Source organism: Mustela nivalis, assembly GCF_964662115.1.
Source record: "Mustela nivalis genome assembly, chromosome: 18".
Taxonomy (NCBI): domain Eukaryota; kingdom Metazoa; phylum Chordata; class Mammalia; order Carnivora; family Mustelidae; genus Mustela; species Mustela nivalis.
The window spans coordinates 48,509,770-48,528,881 of record NC_139037.1 but is presented as its reverse complement, the minus strand read 5'-3'; the positions used below and the strand labels follow the sequence as shown (position 1 = coordinate 48,528,881).

The 19,112-nt window shown below is 39.6% G+C and overlaps 1 protein-coding gene across 6 annotated transcripts in view; it reads left to right on the top strand.

Annotated features, from left to right (window-relative positions):
• The window catches only part of ZNF667 (zinc finger protein 667), a 55,327-nt gene extending 38,278 nt beyond the window's left edge, over window positions 1-17,049 (top strand). For 5 of the 6 annotated variants that reach the window (XM_082709552.1, XM_082709549.1, XM_082709550.1 and 2 more), the window contains exon 5: window positions 6,153-9,019. In XM_082709552.1, the coding sequence (XP_082565678.1) occupies window positions 6,153-7,732 (1,580 nt within the window). In that variant the 3' untranslated portion in view covers window positions 7,733-9,019. Of the gene's footprint in view, window positions 1-6,152; window positions 9,020-10,963; window positions 11,111-16,753 lie in introns of those variants that run through there. The other variant, XM_082709553.1, reaches the window with a different exon arrangement.
• Window positions 17,050-19,112: the final 2,063 nt, after the last annotated feature.

Below are 19,112 nucleotides of genomic sequence, written 5' to 3'. Positions count from 1 at the left end.
CACAAGTAGATGGAGAGGCAGCTAGAGAGAGAGAGAGAGAAGCAGGCTCCCTGCTGAGCAGAGAGCCCGATGCGGGACTCGATCCCAGGACCCTGAGATCATGACCTGAGCCGAAGGCAGCGGCTTAACCCACTGAGCCACCCAGGCGCCCCAGTATATACCACTTCTTCTTTATCAATTCATCTGTTGATGGGCATCTAGGTCCTTTCCATAGTTTGGCTATTGTGGACATTGCTGCTATAAACATTTGGGTGCACGTGCCCCTTCAGATCATTACATTTGTATCTTTAGTGTAAATACCCAGTAGTGCGATTGCTGGGTCATAGGGTAGCTCTATTTTCAACTTTTTGAGCAACCTCCATGCTGTTTTCCAGAGTAGCTGCACCAGCTTCCATTCCCACCAACAGTGTAGGAGGGTTCCCCTTTCTCCGAATCCTCGCCAGCATTTCTCATTTCCTGACTTGTTCATTTTAGCCATTCTGACTGCTGTGAGATGGGATCTCATTGTGGTTTTGATTTGTGTTTCCCTGATGCCAAGTGATGTGGAGCACTTTTGCATGTGTCTGTTGGCCATTTGATTGTCTTCTCTGAAGAAATGCCTGTTCATGTCCTCTGCCCATTACTTGATTAGATTATTTGTTCTTTGGGTGTTGAGTTTGATAAGTTCCTTGTAGATTTTGGATACTAGCCCTTTATCTGATATGTTCTTTGCAGATATTTTCTCCCATTCTGTCAGTTGTCTTTTGGTTTTGTTAACTGTTTCCTTTGCCGTGCAAAAGCTTTTGATCTTGATGAAGTCCCAATAGTTCATTTTTGCCCTTGCTTCCCTTGCCTTTGGTGATGTTCCTAGGAAGAAGTTATTGCAGCTGAGGTCGAAGAGGTTGCTGCCTGTGTTCTCCTCAAGGATTTTGATGGATTCCTGTCTCACATTGAGGTCCTTCCTCCATTTTGAGTCTTATTTTCATGTGTGGTGTAAGGAAATGGTCCAATTTCATTTTTCTGCATGTGGCTGTCCAATTTTCCCAACACCATTTGTTGAAGAGACTGTCTCTTTTTTCCATTGGACATTCTTTCCTGCTGTGTTGAAGATTAGTTGACCATAGAGTCGAGGGTCTATTTCTGGGCTTTCTATTCTATTCCATTGATCTGTGTGTCTGCTTTTGTGCCAGTACCATACTGTCTTGATGATGACAGCTATGTAATAGAGCTTGAAGTCTGGAATTGTGATGCCACCAACTTTGGCTTTCTTTCTCAACATTCCTCTGGCTATTTGAGGTCTTTTCTGGTTCCATATAAATTTTAGAAGTATTTGTTCCATTTCTTTGAAAATAATTGATGGGATTTTGATAGGGATTGCATTAAACATGTAGATTGCTTTAGGTAGCATAGACATTTTCACAATATTTGTTCTTCCAGTCCATGAGCATAGAACATTTTTCCATTTCTTTGTGTCTTCCTCAGTTTCTTTCATGAGTACTTTATAGTTGTCTGAGTATAGGTTCTTTGCCTCTTTGTTTTTTGGGTTTGTTTACTTTTTTAAAATTTTATTTATTTATTTGACAGAGATTACAAGTAGGCAGAGAGGAAGGGAAGCAGGCTCCTTGCTGATCAGAGAACCTGATGCAGGGCTCAATCCCAGGACTCTGGGATCATGACCTGAGCCAAAGGCAGAGGCTTTAACCCACTGAACCACCCAGGCACCCCAGGAATTAATTCTTCTTTAAATGTTTGGTAGAATTCCCCTGGGAAGCCGTCTGGCCCTGGGCTCTTGTTTGTTGGGAGATTTTTGATGACTGCTGCAATCTCTCCTTACTGGTTAGGGTCTGTTCAGGTTTTCTATTTCTTCCTGGTTCAGTTTTGGCAGTTTATATGTCTCTAGGAATGCATGCATTTCTTCCAGATTGTCAAATTTCCTGGTGTATAGTTGCTCATAATATGTTCTTAGAATTGTTTGTACTTCTTCGGTGTTGGTTGTGATTTCTCTTCTTTCATTCATGATTTTATTTATTTGGGTCTTTCTCTTTTCTTTTTGAGAAGTCTGGCCAGGGGTTTATCAATCTTACTAATTCTGTCAAAGAACCAGCTCCTAGTTTCATTGATTTGTTCTATTGTTTTTTTGGTTTCTGTTTCATTGATTTCTGCTCTGATCTTTATTATTTCTCTTCTCCTGCTGGATTTAGGCTTTCTTTGTTGCTGTTCTTCAGCTCCTTTAGGTATAGGGTTATGTTTTGTATTGAGATCTTTCTTGTTTGTTGAGAAAGGCTTGTATCGCTATATATTTTCTACACAGGACTGCCTTTGCTGTGTCCCACAGATTTTTTTTTTTTTAAAGATTTTATTTATTTATTTGACAGAGAGAGATCACAAGTAGGCAGAGAGGCAGGCAGAGAGAGAGAGAGGAAGAAGCATGCTCCCTGCCGAGCAGAGAGCCCGATGCGGGACTCGATCCCGGGACGCGAGATCATGACCTGAGCCGAAGGCAGCGGCTTAACCCACTGAGCCACCCAGGTGCCCTGTCCCACAGATTTTGAACTGTTGTATATTCATTATCATTTGTTTCCATGAATTTTTTCAATTCTTCTTTAATTTCCTGGTTGACCTATTCGTTCTTTAGAAGGATGCTCTTTAGCCTCCATGTATTTGGGTTCTTTCCAAATTTCCTCTTGTGACTGAGTTCTAGCTTCAGAACATTGTGGTCTGAAAATATGCAGGGAATGATCCCAGTCTTTTGGTACCGGTTGAGACCTGATTTGTGACCCAGGATGTGATCTATTCTGGAGAATGTTCTGTGTAGTAGTGAAGAATGTGTATTCTGTTGCTTTGGGATAGAATGTTCTGAGTATATCTATAAAGTCCATCTGGTCCAGTGCATCATTCAAAGCCCTTGTTTCCTTGTTGATCTTCTACTTGGATGATCTGTCCATTTCAGTGAGGGAATTGTTAAAGTCCCCTACTATTAATGTATTATTGTTGATATGTTTCTTTGGTTTTGTTATTAATTGGTTTATATAGTTGGCTGCTCCCATGTTAGGGGCATAGATATTTAAAATTGTTAGATCTTCTTGTTGGGAAGACACTTTGAGTATGATACAGTGTCCTTCCTCATCTCTTATTATAGTCTTTGGCTTAAAATCTAAGTTATCTGGGCGCCTGGGTGGCTCAGTGGGTTAAGCCACTGCCTTCGGCTCAGGTCATGATCTCAGGGTCCTGGGATTGAGCCCCGCATCGGGCTCTCTGCTCAGCAGGGAGCGTGCTTCCTCCTCTCTCTCTCTCTCTCTGCCTGCCTCTCTGCCTACTTGTGATCTCTCTCTCTCTCTCTGTCAAATAAATAAATAAATAATCTTTTAAGATAAATAAATAAATAAATAAATTAAATCTAAGTTATCTGATACAAGTATTGCCACCCCAGCTTTCTTTGACGTCCATTAGCATGGTAAATTGTTTTCCACCCCCTCATAAAGTGCGTTTCTTAATAGTACACAGGCCATGTTTTTTAATTCTCTCTGAATTAAATCAAATTAAATTCAATCTCTCTTAATTGGTTTAAACTGTTGATATTCAAAGTGATTATTTATACAGTTGGATTGATATGTACTATATATATAATAAATACATATATAAATATACTTCTTTATTAACACAATGTATTATTTGCCCCAGTGGTACAGGTCTGGGAATCATCAGGCTTACACATTTTACAGCACTCACCATAGCACATACCCTTCCCAATGTCCATAACCCAGCCACTTAAAATAAATATTTTTATTTGTTGTATTTATTCTTTGCTCCTATTTTTGTCTTCCACCCTTTTTTTTGCCTATCATGGTTTTCATTTTTAATTTAATTTTTTTAAAAAATTGTATTGATTGGGAGAGAGCACAATTGGGTGGGGGGAGAGAGGGATAAGCAGACTTCCTGCTGAGCAGGGAGCCCAATGAGGGGCTTGATCACAGGACCCTGGGATCATGACTTAAGGCAAAGATAGATGCTTAACCGACCGAGCCACCCAAGCACCCCTGCCTATTCTGGTTTTAAATGAACATTTTTATGACTCCCATTTTCTGTCCTTCTTTTGTGTGCATGTGTGTGTGTGTGTGTGTGTGTGTGTGTGTAAATTTATTTTTTTTAGCATTTTTCCTGGTGGTTGTTCTCTGCATGCCTTGAATCATGATTTAGTGTCTGACATTAATTTGGGGGGAAATTCTCATTCATTATTGTTTCAAATGTTTCTTCTTTTCTCTTTTTTTTAATCCTGGCATTCTCATAACCCATTTGTTACTTTTTTTGTAGTTGTCCCACAGTCTTTGGGTAGTTTGGGGTTTTGGTTTGTTTTTGTTTTTGTTTTTTCCAGTATTTATTTACTTTGCTTTCTGGTTTTTAAGGATTCTGTTGATAAGTTAGCTCATAGAATCATTCTTTAGCTATGTTGAATCTACTAATAAGCCCATCCAAGGCATTCTTTATTTCTGTTGTTGTGTTTTTGATCTGTAATATTTTGCTTTGATTCTTAGCATTTCCATCTCTTTGCTTACATTGCCCATCTGTTCTAATATGCTGTATAGTTTACCTGTTAGAGGCCTTAACATATTAATTATTTTTAAGTTTCTGGTTTGATATTCCAGCATCCCTGCCATATCGGAGTCTGGTTTTGATGCTTGCTCTGTCTTTTCAAATTCTGTGTTTTGGTATGCCTTGTAATTTTTTTCTTAATGGCCAGAGGTGGTGTACCAGGTAGAAGGAACTGATGTAAACAGCCTTTTCGTGATGTGGTGGTTAAAGTGTGTTGGGATGGGAAGCATTCTGTCGTCCTAGAATTAGGGCTCAGTCTTTTAGGTGCCTTTGCCTCTGGAGTATGAATAATATCACAAGTTTCTCAGCCTATACCTATCCCTCCTCCCCTCTCAGAGGAACAGGATGGCTGGAAGCAACTGGACTTGGAGGCAGTAGTTTGTACTTTTTCCTCTCTTATGGGTCCAAGAAGAGCTGGTTTTACAACCTGTTTAGCTTTCGACTTGTTAGTTCGAAGTTGTGCTTTGCAAGCCTCTTACATGAGGAGCCGGAAATCAGAAGTCTGATTGTTTTTTGTTTTCTTTGTTTTTGTTTTTTTTTTTTAATATTTGATTTTAAGAATACATTTTAAAAATTTATAACTTCGGGCGCCTGGGTGGCTCAGTGGGTTAAGCCGCTGCCTTCGGCTCAGGTCATGATCTCAGAGTCCTGGGATCGAGTCCCGCATCGGGCTCTCTGCTCAGCAGAGAGCCTGCTTCCCTCTCTCTCTCTGCCTGCCTCTCCATCTACTTGTGATTTCTCTCTGTCAAATAAATAAATAAAATCTTTAAAAAAAAAATTTATAACTTCACAAAAAAATTTACTTTATTGAGATATAATTTATATATTGTAAAATTCACCCATTTTAAGTGTATAATTCAGTGGCAAATTTTGACAAATTTAACAAGTTGTATAGCCATCACTATATTCTAGTTTTAGAATATTTTTGTCAACCTAATAAAACTTTTCATGTCTATTTACAGTTAATCCCTATTCTCACCTCCACCCCAGCTAACTACTAGCTTACCTTCCATCTATAGTTTATCTTCTGTCATCTTAGACATTTCTAATAATAAAAGTACATTCATCCAGTGAATAACTGTGGAGTTTAATGTGGTATATGGTATGAATTTATCCTACAAATAAACCTTTGATTTTATTAATTTCAAATTGTAAGATTTCCTGAATTCTAATTATTAAATATTTCTGTATAGCCCTTACTGTGGGGGCACCTGGGTGGCTCAATAGGTTATGTATCTGCTTTCGGCTCCGGTCATGATCCCAGAGTCCTGGGATTGAGCCCCACATCAGGCTCCTTCCTCAGCCAGGTAGCCGGCTTCTCCCTTTCCCTCTACCTGCTACTCTGTCTGCTTGTGAGCTCTCTCTCTCTGTCAAATAAATAAATAAAATTTATTATTTTTTAAAAAAGCCCTTGCTACATTAAAATTACAATATGACACTAAAAAGTTATTGTCTCAGCCATCAGCATTGTTACTATGTGTTTGAGAAGTGTTGGTGGTATTACCATTATTGATAATGACTGCACAGAAGCTTCATTTTTCCAGCATAGGAAAACAAATACTTGATTTCTTGATGTCTTTCAGACTCAGGGTCTAAATGTGAGACCAAGAAGTTACTTCCAAATCTGTGCAACAAATCTGGGCAAAGCATCTATCAGAAACCAGTTTCTGCTTCACAGAAGGTTCCCACTGGAAAGAGGGGCTGCAAGAGGAGTTCAGTTCTGATAAAACCCAGGAAGGTGCATTCAGGGAAGAAATCTTTAAAATGTAATGACTGTGGGAAAACCTTTGGTCAAAGCTTATCTCTTAAACTTCATCAGAAATCCCATACTGGAGAGAAGCCTTATGAATGCAGTAATTGTAGAAAAGCTTTCAGACAGATTTCATCCCTCATTCTTCATCAGAAAATTCACAGTGAAAGGAAAAGTTATGAATGTGGTAAATGTGGAGAAAGCTTCATTCAGAAAACATCCCTTATTCTACATGGGAAAGTTCATAATGGGAAGGAAATCTCTGACTGTGGGAAGGCCTTGAGTCAATGCCCACCTCTCAGTGTGGGCCAGAAAATTAATTTTGTTGAGAACATCCACCAGTGTGGAAAGTGTGGAAAAGACTTCATTAGAATGTCATCCCTGTTACTTCATAAGAAAATTCACAGTGGAAAGAAAAGATATAAATGCAATAAATGTGGGAGAGGCTTCAATAAGAAATCAGCCCTTGTTATACATAAAAGAAATCATACTGGAGAGAAGACCCATGAAAGTGAGAAGACCTTAAGTCAGAGTCCACAGCAGAAAAGTCACCATTTAGAGAATCCTTATAAATGCAGAGCGTGTGGAAAATCCTTTAATAGAATTTCATCCATTATGCTTCATCAGAGAATTCATATGTCAAAGAAAACCTACAAATGTAATAAATGCGAGAAGGTCTTCAGGAGGTTTTCAACCCTTATTCTACATCTAAGAATTCATAATGGAGAGAAATTGTACAGATGTAGTAAATGTGAGAAGGTCTGTAATCGGCATTCATCCCTTATTCAACATCAGAAAGTTCATACAAGGAAAAAGAAACTGTTTGAATGTAAGGAATGTGGAAAGATGTTTTCTGGAACTGCCAACCTTAAAATACATCAGAACATTCATTCTGAAGAGAAACCTTTCAAATGCAATAAATGCAGTAAGGTTTTTGGCCGACAGTCATTTCTTATTGAACATCAGAGAATTCATACTGGAGAAAAACCCTATCAGTGTGAGGAATGTGGAAAAGCCTTCAGTCACCGAATATCTCTTACTCGACATAAGAGAATTCATACTGAAGATAGACCATATGAATGTGATCAGTGTGGGAAGGCCTTCAGTCAGAGTGCACACCTTGCCCAACATGAAAGAATTCACACTGGAGAAAAACCATATACATGCAAAACATGTGGGAAGGCCTTTAGTCAACGGACATCCCTTATTCTGCATGAAAGAAGTCATACTGGAGAGAAACCGTATGAATGTAATGAATGTGGGAAGGCCTTTAGCAGTGGTTCGGATCTTATTCGGCATCAGAGAAGTCATTCTTCAGAGAAACCATATGAATGCAGTAAATGTGGGAAGGCATATAGTCGGAGTTCATCTCTGATTCGACATCAGAATACACATTCTGAAGAAAAAGCTTAAGTTTGTTTTAAATATGTGAAAGCATAGAGTGAGGCTATCAAAGTAGCAGAGACCAAGGCATTGGAAAATGCACTTGTCTGTTACATAAGTTTTATATAAATGGGACCGTTTGATGATGTGTCCCACTTTGAAAGCTGAAGAGCAGAAGTCATTGGAGACTTTGACCAGATAATTTGTGATCACCTGAGTCAGTGACCTTATCATAGGTCCTAATTTCAAAGTAGCAAACTCATATGATTTGATCAGTCATTTTTAATGAATACCACACTTCATGTGATAAGAATTGCTGATATTTTATTTCCAGTGTAATTTATAGCTGTTTCATTAGTCACACACAACAAAGTAGAACTACAGAGTCCATATTTGTGGATGGGGCTTTGAGCCTGATTTAAGGTCACGTGAAGAATGAGTTTAAGTTTGTCTCTTAGGACTGGAACTATCACATGTAAGAGATTTCCTGGGCAAACCAGAGTGCTACTTCCAGCTGGCAGAAAATTATGGGTGAGAAAAGAGTGAGTCTTCAGGTGATTAAAGATAGTCCTCATAATTGTGTGGATCAGTTGAGTCATTGCCATATTGTCTCCGAATGAAGATGTAATATTCATCGTGTGAAAAATCTGACAAGCCTGAGACAAACTGATGGGAAAAAAGAAAGCAGAGAAATGAGAAGTTAAAAGCAGGGAGAAATTATTTGTTACTGTTTTACTAAAAATAAATTTGTCTATATTTATATAAATAAACATTGGTATTTTCCTGTAAGAACCCTGGTGTGTAATAAGTGATTGGTGGAAAATGAGATGCCATTCCTTGAATATGTCTTCTCAAAATGCATATGTTGAACCCCTAACCTCTAATGTGATGGTACTTTGAAATGGGACCTTTGGGAGATATTTAGGGAATAGATGAAGTTATGCGGGTGCATCATGATAGGATTAGTGTCTTTTTAAAAAAGGATGCCAGAGATCTTGCTCTTTCTAGTTTATGAAGATAACTGCAAGAAGATGGCTGTGTATAAGCCAGGAAGGTAGTCCTCACTACATCCAACCATGTGACATCCTGACCTCGGACTTTTAGCCTCCAAAACTAAAAAAATAAGTTTCTTTTGTTTAAGTCACCTCCTCTGTGGTATTTTGTTATAGCATCTGGAATGGCTAATACATCAGGGGGAAACCCTGGATTTATGTACCAGGCTCTTTTCCTGTCTGCTAATCACCATATATGATAACTATCAGTCTCTGTTTCCAGCTTGTGCAAAGTATGTGAGAAATAAAATCAGATTTTTTGTTACTGGGCTGTATATACTTGCACTCTTCTGCAAAAGCCATTTTTAAAACCTACCATATCCTGTTAAGGTAACTGTGGAATGCATGACAACATGGCTTTAGGTCACTCTGATTTTGACCACAACTGAGAAAATAACATCCAGATTTGCAGAGGGTAAGCATGCATACAGAGTAACAGTAAATTTTCACTTATACCTGTCATAGTCATTCTGTAAAATCAGCATAAAATATCTCTGATATTTGGAGCAAATAGGTGAGCAGATAATAAAGGTTCATGGAGAGACATGTCTATTCTTCCTCCCCTTCCATGCCCTTCCCTTTGTTTAATTCTTCTGTTGGTCTGCCATAGGGATTGATTCCAAATCATCAGTTTACAAACCTAGTAAACTGTTAAGACAGTGTTCTTGCTTATAGACACTTAGAATTTATAAGGAAATACAGCATATTAGAATGTGGAAACATACCCGGTACACAGGTAATCTAGAGAAGATGGTGAACTCCAAGGTGAATAGAGGACAGGGGGACATGGTCCCTTGGAGATAGTGACTATATTAAAGGAAGAATAGGACATTAAAGTTGGCAAGGAACACAAAAGTTGGAAGGCTGCTGAGGGCAAAGAGAAAGTACAGATGCAGAAAATAGTCACAGAAGGTTGTAGAGTATTAAAGGAATTACAAATTTCGGTATTTAGTACAGTGACTGGCACACAGGAAGTGGTTAGTACTTATTAAATATTGAGTTAAAATGGATTAATGAAAATAGTATATCCTGATATCCTCTGAGATGTAATTGACAGGGAACACTTAAACCTGGAGGTGACCCAGGTTTATTGAGATAAACCCTTGGGAAAACAGGCTCCCATTTTAAGGAATCACTAGTAATGTTTGAAGACTGCTAAACTCTGGGTAACCATAGCAACAGCCAAACTGAAACCTAGCCCACTTCCTGTCTATATTAATGACACCCCCCCCCCCCCCCGCCGCCACACACACAAGAGGCTTAACAGAAGAAATGACACAACCATTTCTAGGAAGTCTTTTCCTCTTTCTACTGTCCTATACAAGATTCCTGGCTTGGGGCTTGGGGCAGGAGGGGAGCAAAATTAAGTACTGCAAAAAAGCAAGAAGAATCTACACTCCCCACTCCCACCAAGTGAAAGAACAACCCAGAATTACTGAGAAGTATATAGGTGTTGGACTGACAGAATTTTTAATATGTTAAAGGTTCTAATAAAGTTGCACAACAGCAAATAACATGGGTCATTTGAGCAGAGAGAGATGAATGATGGAAATACTAAAAATGACCACAAACTGTACCTTCAGCAGGCTTACCAATATACTTGACACAGCCAAGGAAAGAATACGTGAACTTGAGAATCCCCCAAGCCAGAACAACTTGGGGCGGGGGGCAAGGGGTGCAGGGAGATGACAAAAAAGAACATCCAAGGGCTGTGGGGGAAGGATCTACTGTTCCAACACATGCATAACTGGAATCCCAGAAGGACCAGAGGAAATGAGGAAGAAATATTTGAAGATGCAATAATGACTGACGACACCAGAACATAGATATATATAGGTCAGAGAATACCACAAATGATTTTTTAATTATGGAGAAACAATGGTAAGAATTACAGCAGACTTGGGGGGGGGGGATTACAGTAGGGGCACCTGGGTGGCTCAGTTGGTTAAGCAGTTGCCTTCAGCTCAGGTCATGGTCCTGGAGTCCTAGGATCTAGTCCCACATGGGGCTCCCCACTCAGCAGGGAGTCACCTGCTCTCTCTGATCTCTCCCCTCTCATTTTCTCTCAAATAAATATCTTTAAAAATTAAAAAGAATTACAGTAGACTTAGAAGTAATGCAAACTAGAGGACAATGATGTTTGTAAAGCGCTGGAAGGAAAAAGCTGCCTTTATTGAAACTTCATGGAAATGTCTTTCAAAATTGATAGAGGAATGAAGACCTTCCCAAAATAAAAACAATACATTGTCAGAAGACCTATCTGAAATAAATGAAGTTCTTGAAGCAGAAGGAATGTGAAACCACAATAGATTCCTGGGTATACACAAAGGAAAGAAGAGAAATGGAGTAAATGAAGGTAAAATGATTTTTCTTTGCTTATGTAAATGTCCAAAAGATAACTTTAAAGCTGTAACATGCTTTGTGTGTTTATTGCATGTAAAAGTAAAATTCATGACAAGTGCAAAGGATGGGAGAGAGAAACGGAATATGTTACGCAGGACCTCGTTAAGTGGCACATTACTTGATAATACATTCTGGTTAATTAAAAATACATGTTAACGCTAGTGTAACCACTAAATTTTTTTAAAGAGATAAATTTGTTAATAGAATAAGATGGAATAATGTAAAAACATTCAATTAACCCAGTAGAAAGAAAAAAAAAATCCAAAGAATGGACAGAACAATTAGAAAATGGTTAAGAGGATGGATTGATTTTAATCCAAATATGTATTATTATATCAGTTATTTTATATATATATATATATTTACATATTTATATATATACGTGTGTGTGTGTATGTGTGTGTGTGTGTGTGTGTGTATATTTATATATATATATAAAATGCAGATGGTTTAGGGGCACCTGGGTGGCTTAGTTAATCATCTGACTTTGACTTTGGCTCAGGTCACGTTCCCAGAGTCATGGGATTGAGCCCTGGATTGGGTTCCCTGCTCAGCGCGGAGTGTGCTTCTCCCTCTGCCCCCTTCCCCTTCTCATCTCTCTCTCTCTTTCTCTGAAATAAATAAATAAAATCTTTAAAAAGAAATACGAATAGTCTAAGCATACCAGTTAAGACAAGAGATTCTAAGGGGCGCCTGGGTGGCTCAATGGGTTGGGCTGCTGCCTTCGGCTCAGGTGATGATCTCAGGGTCCCAGGATTGAGTCCTGCATCGGGCTCTCTGCTCAGCAGGGAGCCTGCTTCCCTCTCTCTCTCTCTCTGCCTGCCTCTCCGTCTACTTGTGATCTCTCTCTGTCAAATAAATAAATAAATAAAATCTTAAAAACAAAAAAAAAGACAAGAGATTCTAAGACTGAATGGAAAAGCAGGACCCAGGTGTATGCTAGCAGAAACACACTTTATACATGCATAAATCATTAAAAGTTAACTAGTGGGTAAAAGATCATGAAAACACTAACAAAAAGAAAGTTGGAATCCCTATATTAGGATCAGATGAAGCTGACTTTAGAACAACAAATGTAATCAGGAATAAAGAGAAACATATAACAAAGGAATCAATTTTCAGGTAAACAATCCTAAGTGTATATGTATCAAGTTATAGAAGTACAAGTTAGACAGCGAAAAAAGAACAGAAAGGGGAAATAGACCAGTTCACTATTATTGGGGATTTCACCATTGTCTTCAGCTATTAATAGAACAAGTAGACACAAAATCAGAATATAGAAGACCTGAACAACACAATTGACCAAGTTACCTAGTTGACTTTTATAAAACACCCCAAGAGCAGAATACATTCCTTTCAAGAACACATGAAGAAGTACACAAGACCACAAAACAAATTTTAAGTTTTAAAGTTATATAAAGTATATTCCCTGTCCGTTGCAGAACTAATTAACAATAACAGTAAGGATTCTGAAAATATTTGGGATACTTACATTACAAATTACAGAGGCACCTGGGTGGCTCAGTCAGTTTAGCCGCACAGTCCTGCAATGGAGTCCCGCATCGGGCTCCCTGCTCAGCGGGGAGTCTGCTTCTCCCTCCCTTTCTGCCTGCCATTTCCCCTGCTTGTACCCTCTCTCTGTCAAATAAAATATTTTTTTAAAATTACAAAATTACATTTAAAAAATAACCAGGTTATCTCTTTCTTCCTGAGAAAGCTTGGTAGTTTCAAGAAATTTTCCCCATTCCCCATTTTCCCTTCACCTAATTTGTCAAATTATTTTCATAAAGTTGGCAACATTCTCTTACCATTTCATGACCAGAATTTGTGGTGATGTCACCTTTGCCATGCCAGAGAGTAATATCTTGTGTATTTTTTACTTATTTTTAAATTGTGTATTTTTTCAGCAGTCTGAATGAAGATACATTGGTTTTATTGACCTTTTTATTTTTCTGTTTCCAATCTCATTTATTTCTGTTAGTAATTTCCATTTTTATGCTAACTTTGTTTCATTGCTCTTCATTTTCTTTTTTTTTTTTTCAAAGATTTTATTTATTTATTTGTCAGAGAGAGCGAGCAAGAGTGAGCACAGGCAGACAGAGTCGCAGGCAGAGTCAGAGGGAGAAGCAGGCTCCCTGCGGAGCAAGGAGCCCTATATGGGACTTGATCCCAGGATGCTGGGGTCATGACCTGAGCCAAAGGCAGCTGCTTAACCAACTGAGCCACCCAGGCGTCCCTGCTCTTCATTTTCTAATTAAGGTCACTTGGAGCTTTCAAAATTTTAGAACTTTAGTACTATTATATTTCCTACTAAGAACTCTTAGTTGCATCCCACACATTTTGACATGCTGTGTTTTATTCGATTTAAAATACCTCCTTTTTTCCCCTTGATTTCTTTCCTCAACTCAGACTGTAGTTGGCCACTCTGCAACTGTAAATAATTTAGGCAGGCTTCTAAAGTCAGACTTTTCGAAGTAACGCTGTGGTTCCAATCAAAGTGCTTGGATCTTAAATATAAGATTTTATTATTTGAGAGAGCTGGGGGCAGGGAGGAGCAGAGGGAGAGGGAGAAGGAATTGCAAGCCGACTTTGGGCTGAGTGCAGACCCAGACACCCAGCTGACTGAGCCACCCAGGCACCCTGCAGAGAGCCTTTTCTTTTCCTTTCCAGATACAATACTGCTTTAGTGGGACTTCATACTCTTCAATACAGTATCCGTTTCCTCTCAGGATTTTTTTTTTAAATATTTTATTTACTTATTTGAGAGAGAGCATGAGAAGGGAGAGGATCAGAGGGAGAAGCAGACTCTCTGGAGAGCTGAGGGCCCAACGCGGGACTCGATCCCAGAACTCCAGGATCATTACCTGAGCCGAAGGCAGTTGCCCAATCAACTAAGCCACCGAGGTGCCCTCATCTCAGGATTCTTACCACATTTAGCAGCATTTTCTTATGGATTTTGAGGTTCAGAATTGTAGGTATTTCTTCACTTCATCGAAGATGGTATTACTGTATTTTTTGTATTCTTGTTGATTTGGTGTGAGAAAGGAGAAATGAATAGATACATCTTGGTTGCACCTCCTTCTTTTATTTTTAAATTGTTAGAGAGGGGGAGGGGCAGAGGGAGAGAGAATCCCAAGCAGGCTCCATGCCGGGCATGGAACTCAATCCCCCAACCCTGAAATCATAATCTGAGCGGAAATCAAGAGTTGGACACTTAACTGACAGAGCAACCCAGGCATCCCTCCACTTTAAATTCCAAAATTAGTAAATATATTTAGAGGAGTCTCATAAATACGTTTGAATTTGCCTCCTTCGAGTATGTAGCACTTACAGTGGAAGGGTGGGGTGAAAATGAAGTTTCCTCACTTAAAGGCAGTCCCCTGTGGGTCAGGTCTTCTGTCCTTTATGGAAGCGGCTTCACTCTCTGTTGGTTGTCTCTGACACCTTCTGTGAAGGAAGCCACCTTTGGAGGGTTTTAAAAGGGGCTCCCCTGAAGTCTTCCGGCAGGAATCGTCCAGGTGATGAGGCTCAACCACTTGTCACCCAAGCCCTCATCTCCTGCTGTTGAGGTGGCCTTGTCGAGCATGCAGCCATTTTAGGGTTACTGGCAAGATAGGCGCATGACAAGTTACAGTGCACTGAGGCCCCTTGGCCCTCGGCAATTTAATTTATTATTGCTGCAGGGTCTGAGGCAGCACCACCTAATCAAACACACTCTTTCTGCAGCAAAACATACAAGTATTCACACATTTAGGTAATAAATGCCCTCATGTAAGTTCAGGTCAAGTTTTTTCTTTTTTCTTTTTTTTTTTTTAACTATTTTATTTATTTATTTGACAGACAGAGATCACAAGTAGGCAGAGAGGCAGGCAGAGAGAGAGGAGGAAGCCGGCTCCCTGCCAAGCAGAGAGCCTAATGCGGGGCTCGATCCCAGAATCCTGGGATCATGACCTGAGCCGAAGGCAGAGGCTTTAACCCACTGAGCCACCCAGGTGCCCCAAGGTCAAGTTTTTTCTTTATGGGAACTGAATCTCAACCTCCCTCCACCCTGCCCCCACTCCACGGGAATTTTGTTAACTGTTCGATTCAGTGACCTAACCCTGCTGCTGGAGGCATGTGCATTGAACGCACACTGGCCAGAGTGTCCCATGCCATGGAACCCAGTGGTTGGTCTAGAGTGGGCACATAGTCTAAACTGAACAAATCCTAATTTTTCTCTCTGATATGGAGGCTAAGAGAAGGAGGATCACCTTCCTTTTGAGATTAAAAGCTCTAAGGAGGGGCATCTAAGTGGCTCAGTCGGTTAAGGGTCCGCCTTTGGCTCAGGTCATGATCTCAGGGTCCTGGGATCGAGCCCCATGTTGGGCTCCCTGCTCATCGGGGAGCCTGCTTCTCCCTCTCTGTCAGGCCCTCCCCCTGCTTGTGTGCTCTCTCTGTCAGATAAATAAAATCTAAAAACAACAACAACTAAAAGCTCCAAGGACCTTTTAAGTCTAATATCAGATGCCACCCCACCACCACCACCAAGAAAGAGACTGACAGAGAATGAAACAACTGAAAGCAGAGCTGTTAATCTCTGACGAATCAGAGCACTTGCCTGAAGCCGTAGCATGTCCACATGACACCCTTCAGTTACACGGACCAGCAAATACCTTTTCCTGAGCTAAGTGGAATTGGGTTTCTATCAGAATGTGTGTGTGTGTGTGTGAGAGAGAGAGAGAGAGAGAGAGAGAGAGAGAGAGAGAGCATGAGCTGAACAGTGGGAGGGGCAGAGGAGCAAGCAGACTCCCTGCTAAGCGGGGAGCCAGACCCAGAGCTTGACCTCAGGACCCTGAGATCATGACCTGAGTCGAAGGCAGACACTTCACTGCCTGAGCCATGCGGGTGCCCCTCTGTCGGAATCTTTATGGCAGTTGCTGTTTCTCCAGTTATCAACTTTATAGACTTTTTAGTAATCTTTCTTAGGAACGGTAAGAATTTAACTCATCCCACCAAGTGAATTATATATTCACTCTTCTGTTGTATTTTACTTTGAAATAGAGCTAACCTTTACTTCTTATTCTATCAACTTTATGCAGATCTCTTGAATCCTTCTATCAGAATATTGGCCCTCATCCTGGATTCGTTCAGTCTCATTATTGCTATCAACCACCCACCATCCAATCTATCAGCTACATTTTGCCTTTTAAATTATGAAAAAGACAATAAATAGGTGTGTGTGTATATGTATATATATATATTTATATATGTATATATACATACATACATACATACACACAGGCAGACTTATGTGACTATATATTTATAAACTTGGAAATAAAATAGCACTTGGTCATTATGATGAGGTAAATATTCTCTGAACAGTTGGAGCCAAGTAATACGTGGTTACATTTCTCTGTAGATCCAGTGTTATGATCCCAGTCTGTGCTTAAAGGAGTCTCTTCCTAATATCAGTCAAATGCAGTTAATTTTTTTTATATCCAGAATCACACCACATTTTATGTGGGCTTGGTTTATATTCAGACCTGATAACGGGTATAGTTTCCCCTTTGTTTTTCCCAGAGCCAATAATTGCCTTTCTTTCCTTTTTCCTAAGGAAAACTTGTCTTCAGCATATTGCTAAAATCCTCCAACTTCATACTTAACGTAACCTGTTCCAATCTTCCTGAAGATTCATGGAGTCCCTGAGTTCCTAGCCTTCAAGTAATTTGGTCTATTGTGGAACAATCCTCCTAGTCATCCTCAACACCGCTTTCCCAGGTTAGCTGTGGTGTTTATTGAAGCCTTTCCTGTTGCCTCCTTCCCGCCCCATCTAAATTTTACTAAAGCTGATCCTTTATACCCTTATAAAGGGTAAAGGAAAGTAAACCAAAGAAAACCACATATACAGAATATCAGTGTTTGGCCTCGTGCTTTATTGTTGCTTGGGTATAGACTCTGAGTCAAAGTAATTTTACCTCAGAACTTGGAAGGTGCTGTCCCATATTCTGTTAGCTAATACTGCTAACAGGAGGGAAGGCTACACTATTTTGAATGTTCTTTTTAGGAGACATTCTTTTTTTTTTTTTTAAAGCTTCTTAGGATGGTTTCATCTTCAGTATTCTGAAATTTCACAAGCATATTTCTCAATGTCTTTTTTTTCTGTTGTAATTGTGGTTTTTGCCAGTTCAGCCTGCCCAACACTCAGTGAGCTATTCCAAGCTGAACATTCATAACTTTCTTCAGTTTGGAAACATTCCCAATCACTGGGGCGCCTGGGTGGCTCAGTGGATTAAAGCCTCTGCCTTCGGCTCGGGTCATGATCCCGGGGTCCTGGGATCGAGCCCCACATAGGGCTCTCTGCTCAGTGGGGAGCCTGCTTCCCCCTCTCTCTGTCTCTGCCTGCCCTCTCTGCCTACTTGTGATCTCTGTCAAATAAATAAATAAAATCTAAAAAAAAAAAAGATTCCAATTCCAATTATTTATTTGGTATATCCCTTATACTTTCTCTGTAAACTTTTCTGAAACTCCTATTAATTAAACTTCTATGTCCTTTTGTTTCTTATTTTCTTTTTATGAATTTGGAAAGTTTTCTTAATTTTCCTTTAAACTTCTATTAAGTTTATTACAGCAATAACATCTTTTCATTTTTAGGCGTTCTGACTTATCTTTCCTTCCTAGAAAACGGGTGATTATTTTCTGTACATATTCTTCTTTAAAAAAGTGATTTTTAAACATTTTAACTCCAGCATTTAGTTAGCACTGTTTAAATATTAGTTTCAGGTGTACAATACTATCTAATTCTTTTTTTTTTTAATTATTTATTTGAAAGAGCACAAGCCTGGGGAGGGGTAGAGAAAGAAGCAGAGTCCCTGCTCACCAGGTAGCGTGACATGGGGCTTGATCCCAAGAAGATCATGACCTGAGCTGACAGTAGACTTTTAACCAACTGAACCACCCAGGCGTCCCTCTAATTCTTTTTTTTAGAGCTTTCCATATTTACCTGTTCAAATCTGACATAAATTTTTAGTTTTCTTCTATCATTACATAACTTTCTTCACTGTAGGTTTAGTTCTGTCTTTTGGTCCTTATCATCATGATAGTTTTCTTCATATGTTATGATCCTTAAGTGTTCCAATATTCAAGAATGATACGGCTTGTGGTTTCTGGCTGGCTCAGTCAATAGAGTATATGACTCTTGTCCTGGTGTTGTTTGAGCCCCATATTGGGTGTAGAAATTACTTAAAAAAAAAAAAAATGATACGGCTTGTTTACCCTAGGTACATATAGATCAGTTTCCCGAATAGGAAGGGTCCTCTTAACCAGAATATCCAATCCCAGTCTCCTACCTAGAAGGAACACTTATCATTTGGGTGTGTCTCTCCAGAACCTTTTTGAAACATTTGCACACTTATTTAAATGCATTAGAAAAGTTTTAAAAACATTTAATACTACCAAGTCTACAAAATTTGCTGTTTCAATGCCCTTTAGTCAAATCCATCCAAGTCAGTATCCTTGGTGCATTGTTTCAAACTGCTGCTAATATTTCTGATCAAGCCCCATGGAACTTTAGATTGTTTCCAATGTTTCACATACTAATCATACTGCCCTCCAAAGGGACTGGACTGTGGTTAACACCTTAAAAACTTCACTGCCTCCAAAGCGGCAGTGAGTTCTTCCTGCTCCGCACAGCCGCCACTTTTTCAGAGTACACTATTTAAATTGGCATTTCAGGGACGCCTGGGTGGCTCAGTTGGTTAAGCAGCTGCCTTCGGCTCAGGTCATGGTCCCAGTGTCCTGGGATCGAGGCCCACATCGGGCTCCTTGCTCAGCAGGGAGCCTGCTTCTCCCTCTGCCTCTGCCTGCCATTCTGTCTGCCTGTGCTCGCTCACTCTCCCTCTCTCTCTCTGATAAATAAAATCTTTAAAAAAAAATATTAAAAAAATAAATAAATAAATTGGCATTTCAATACCAGT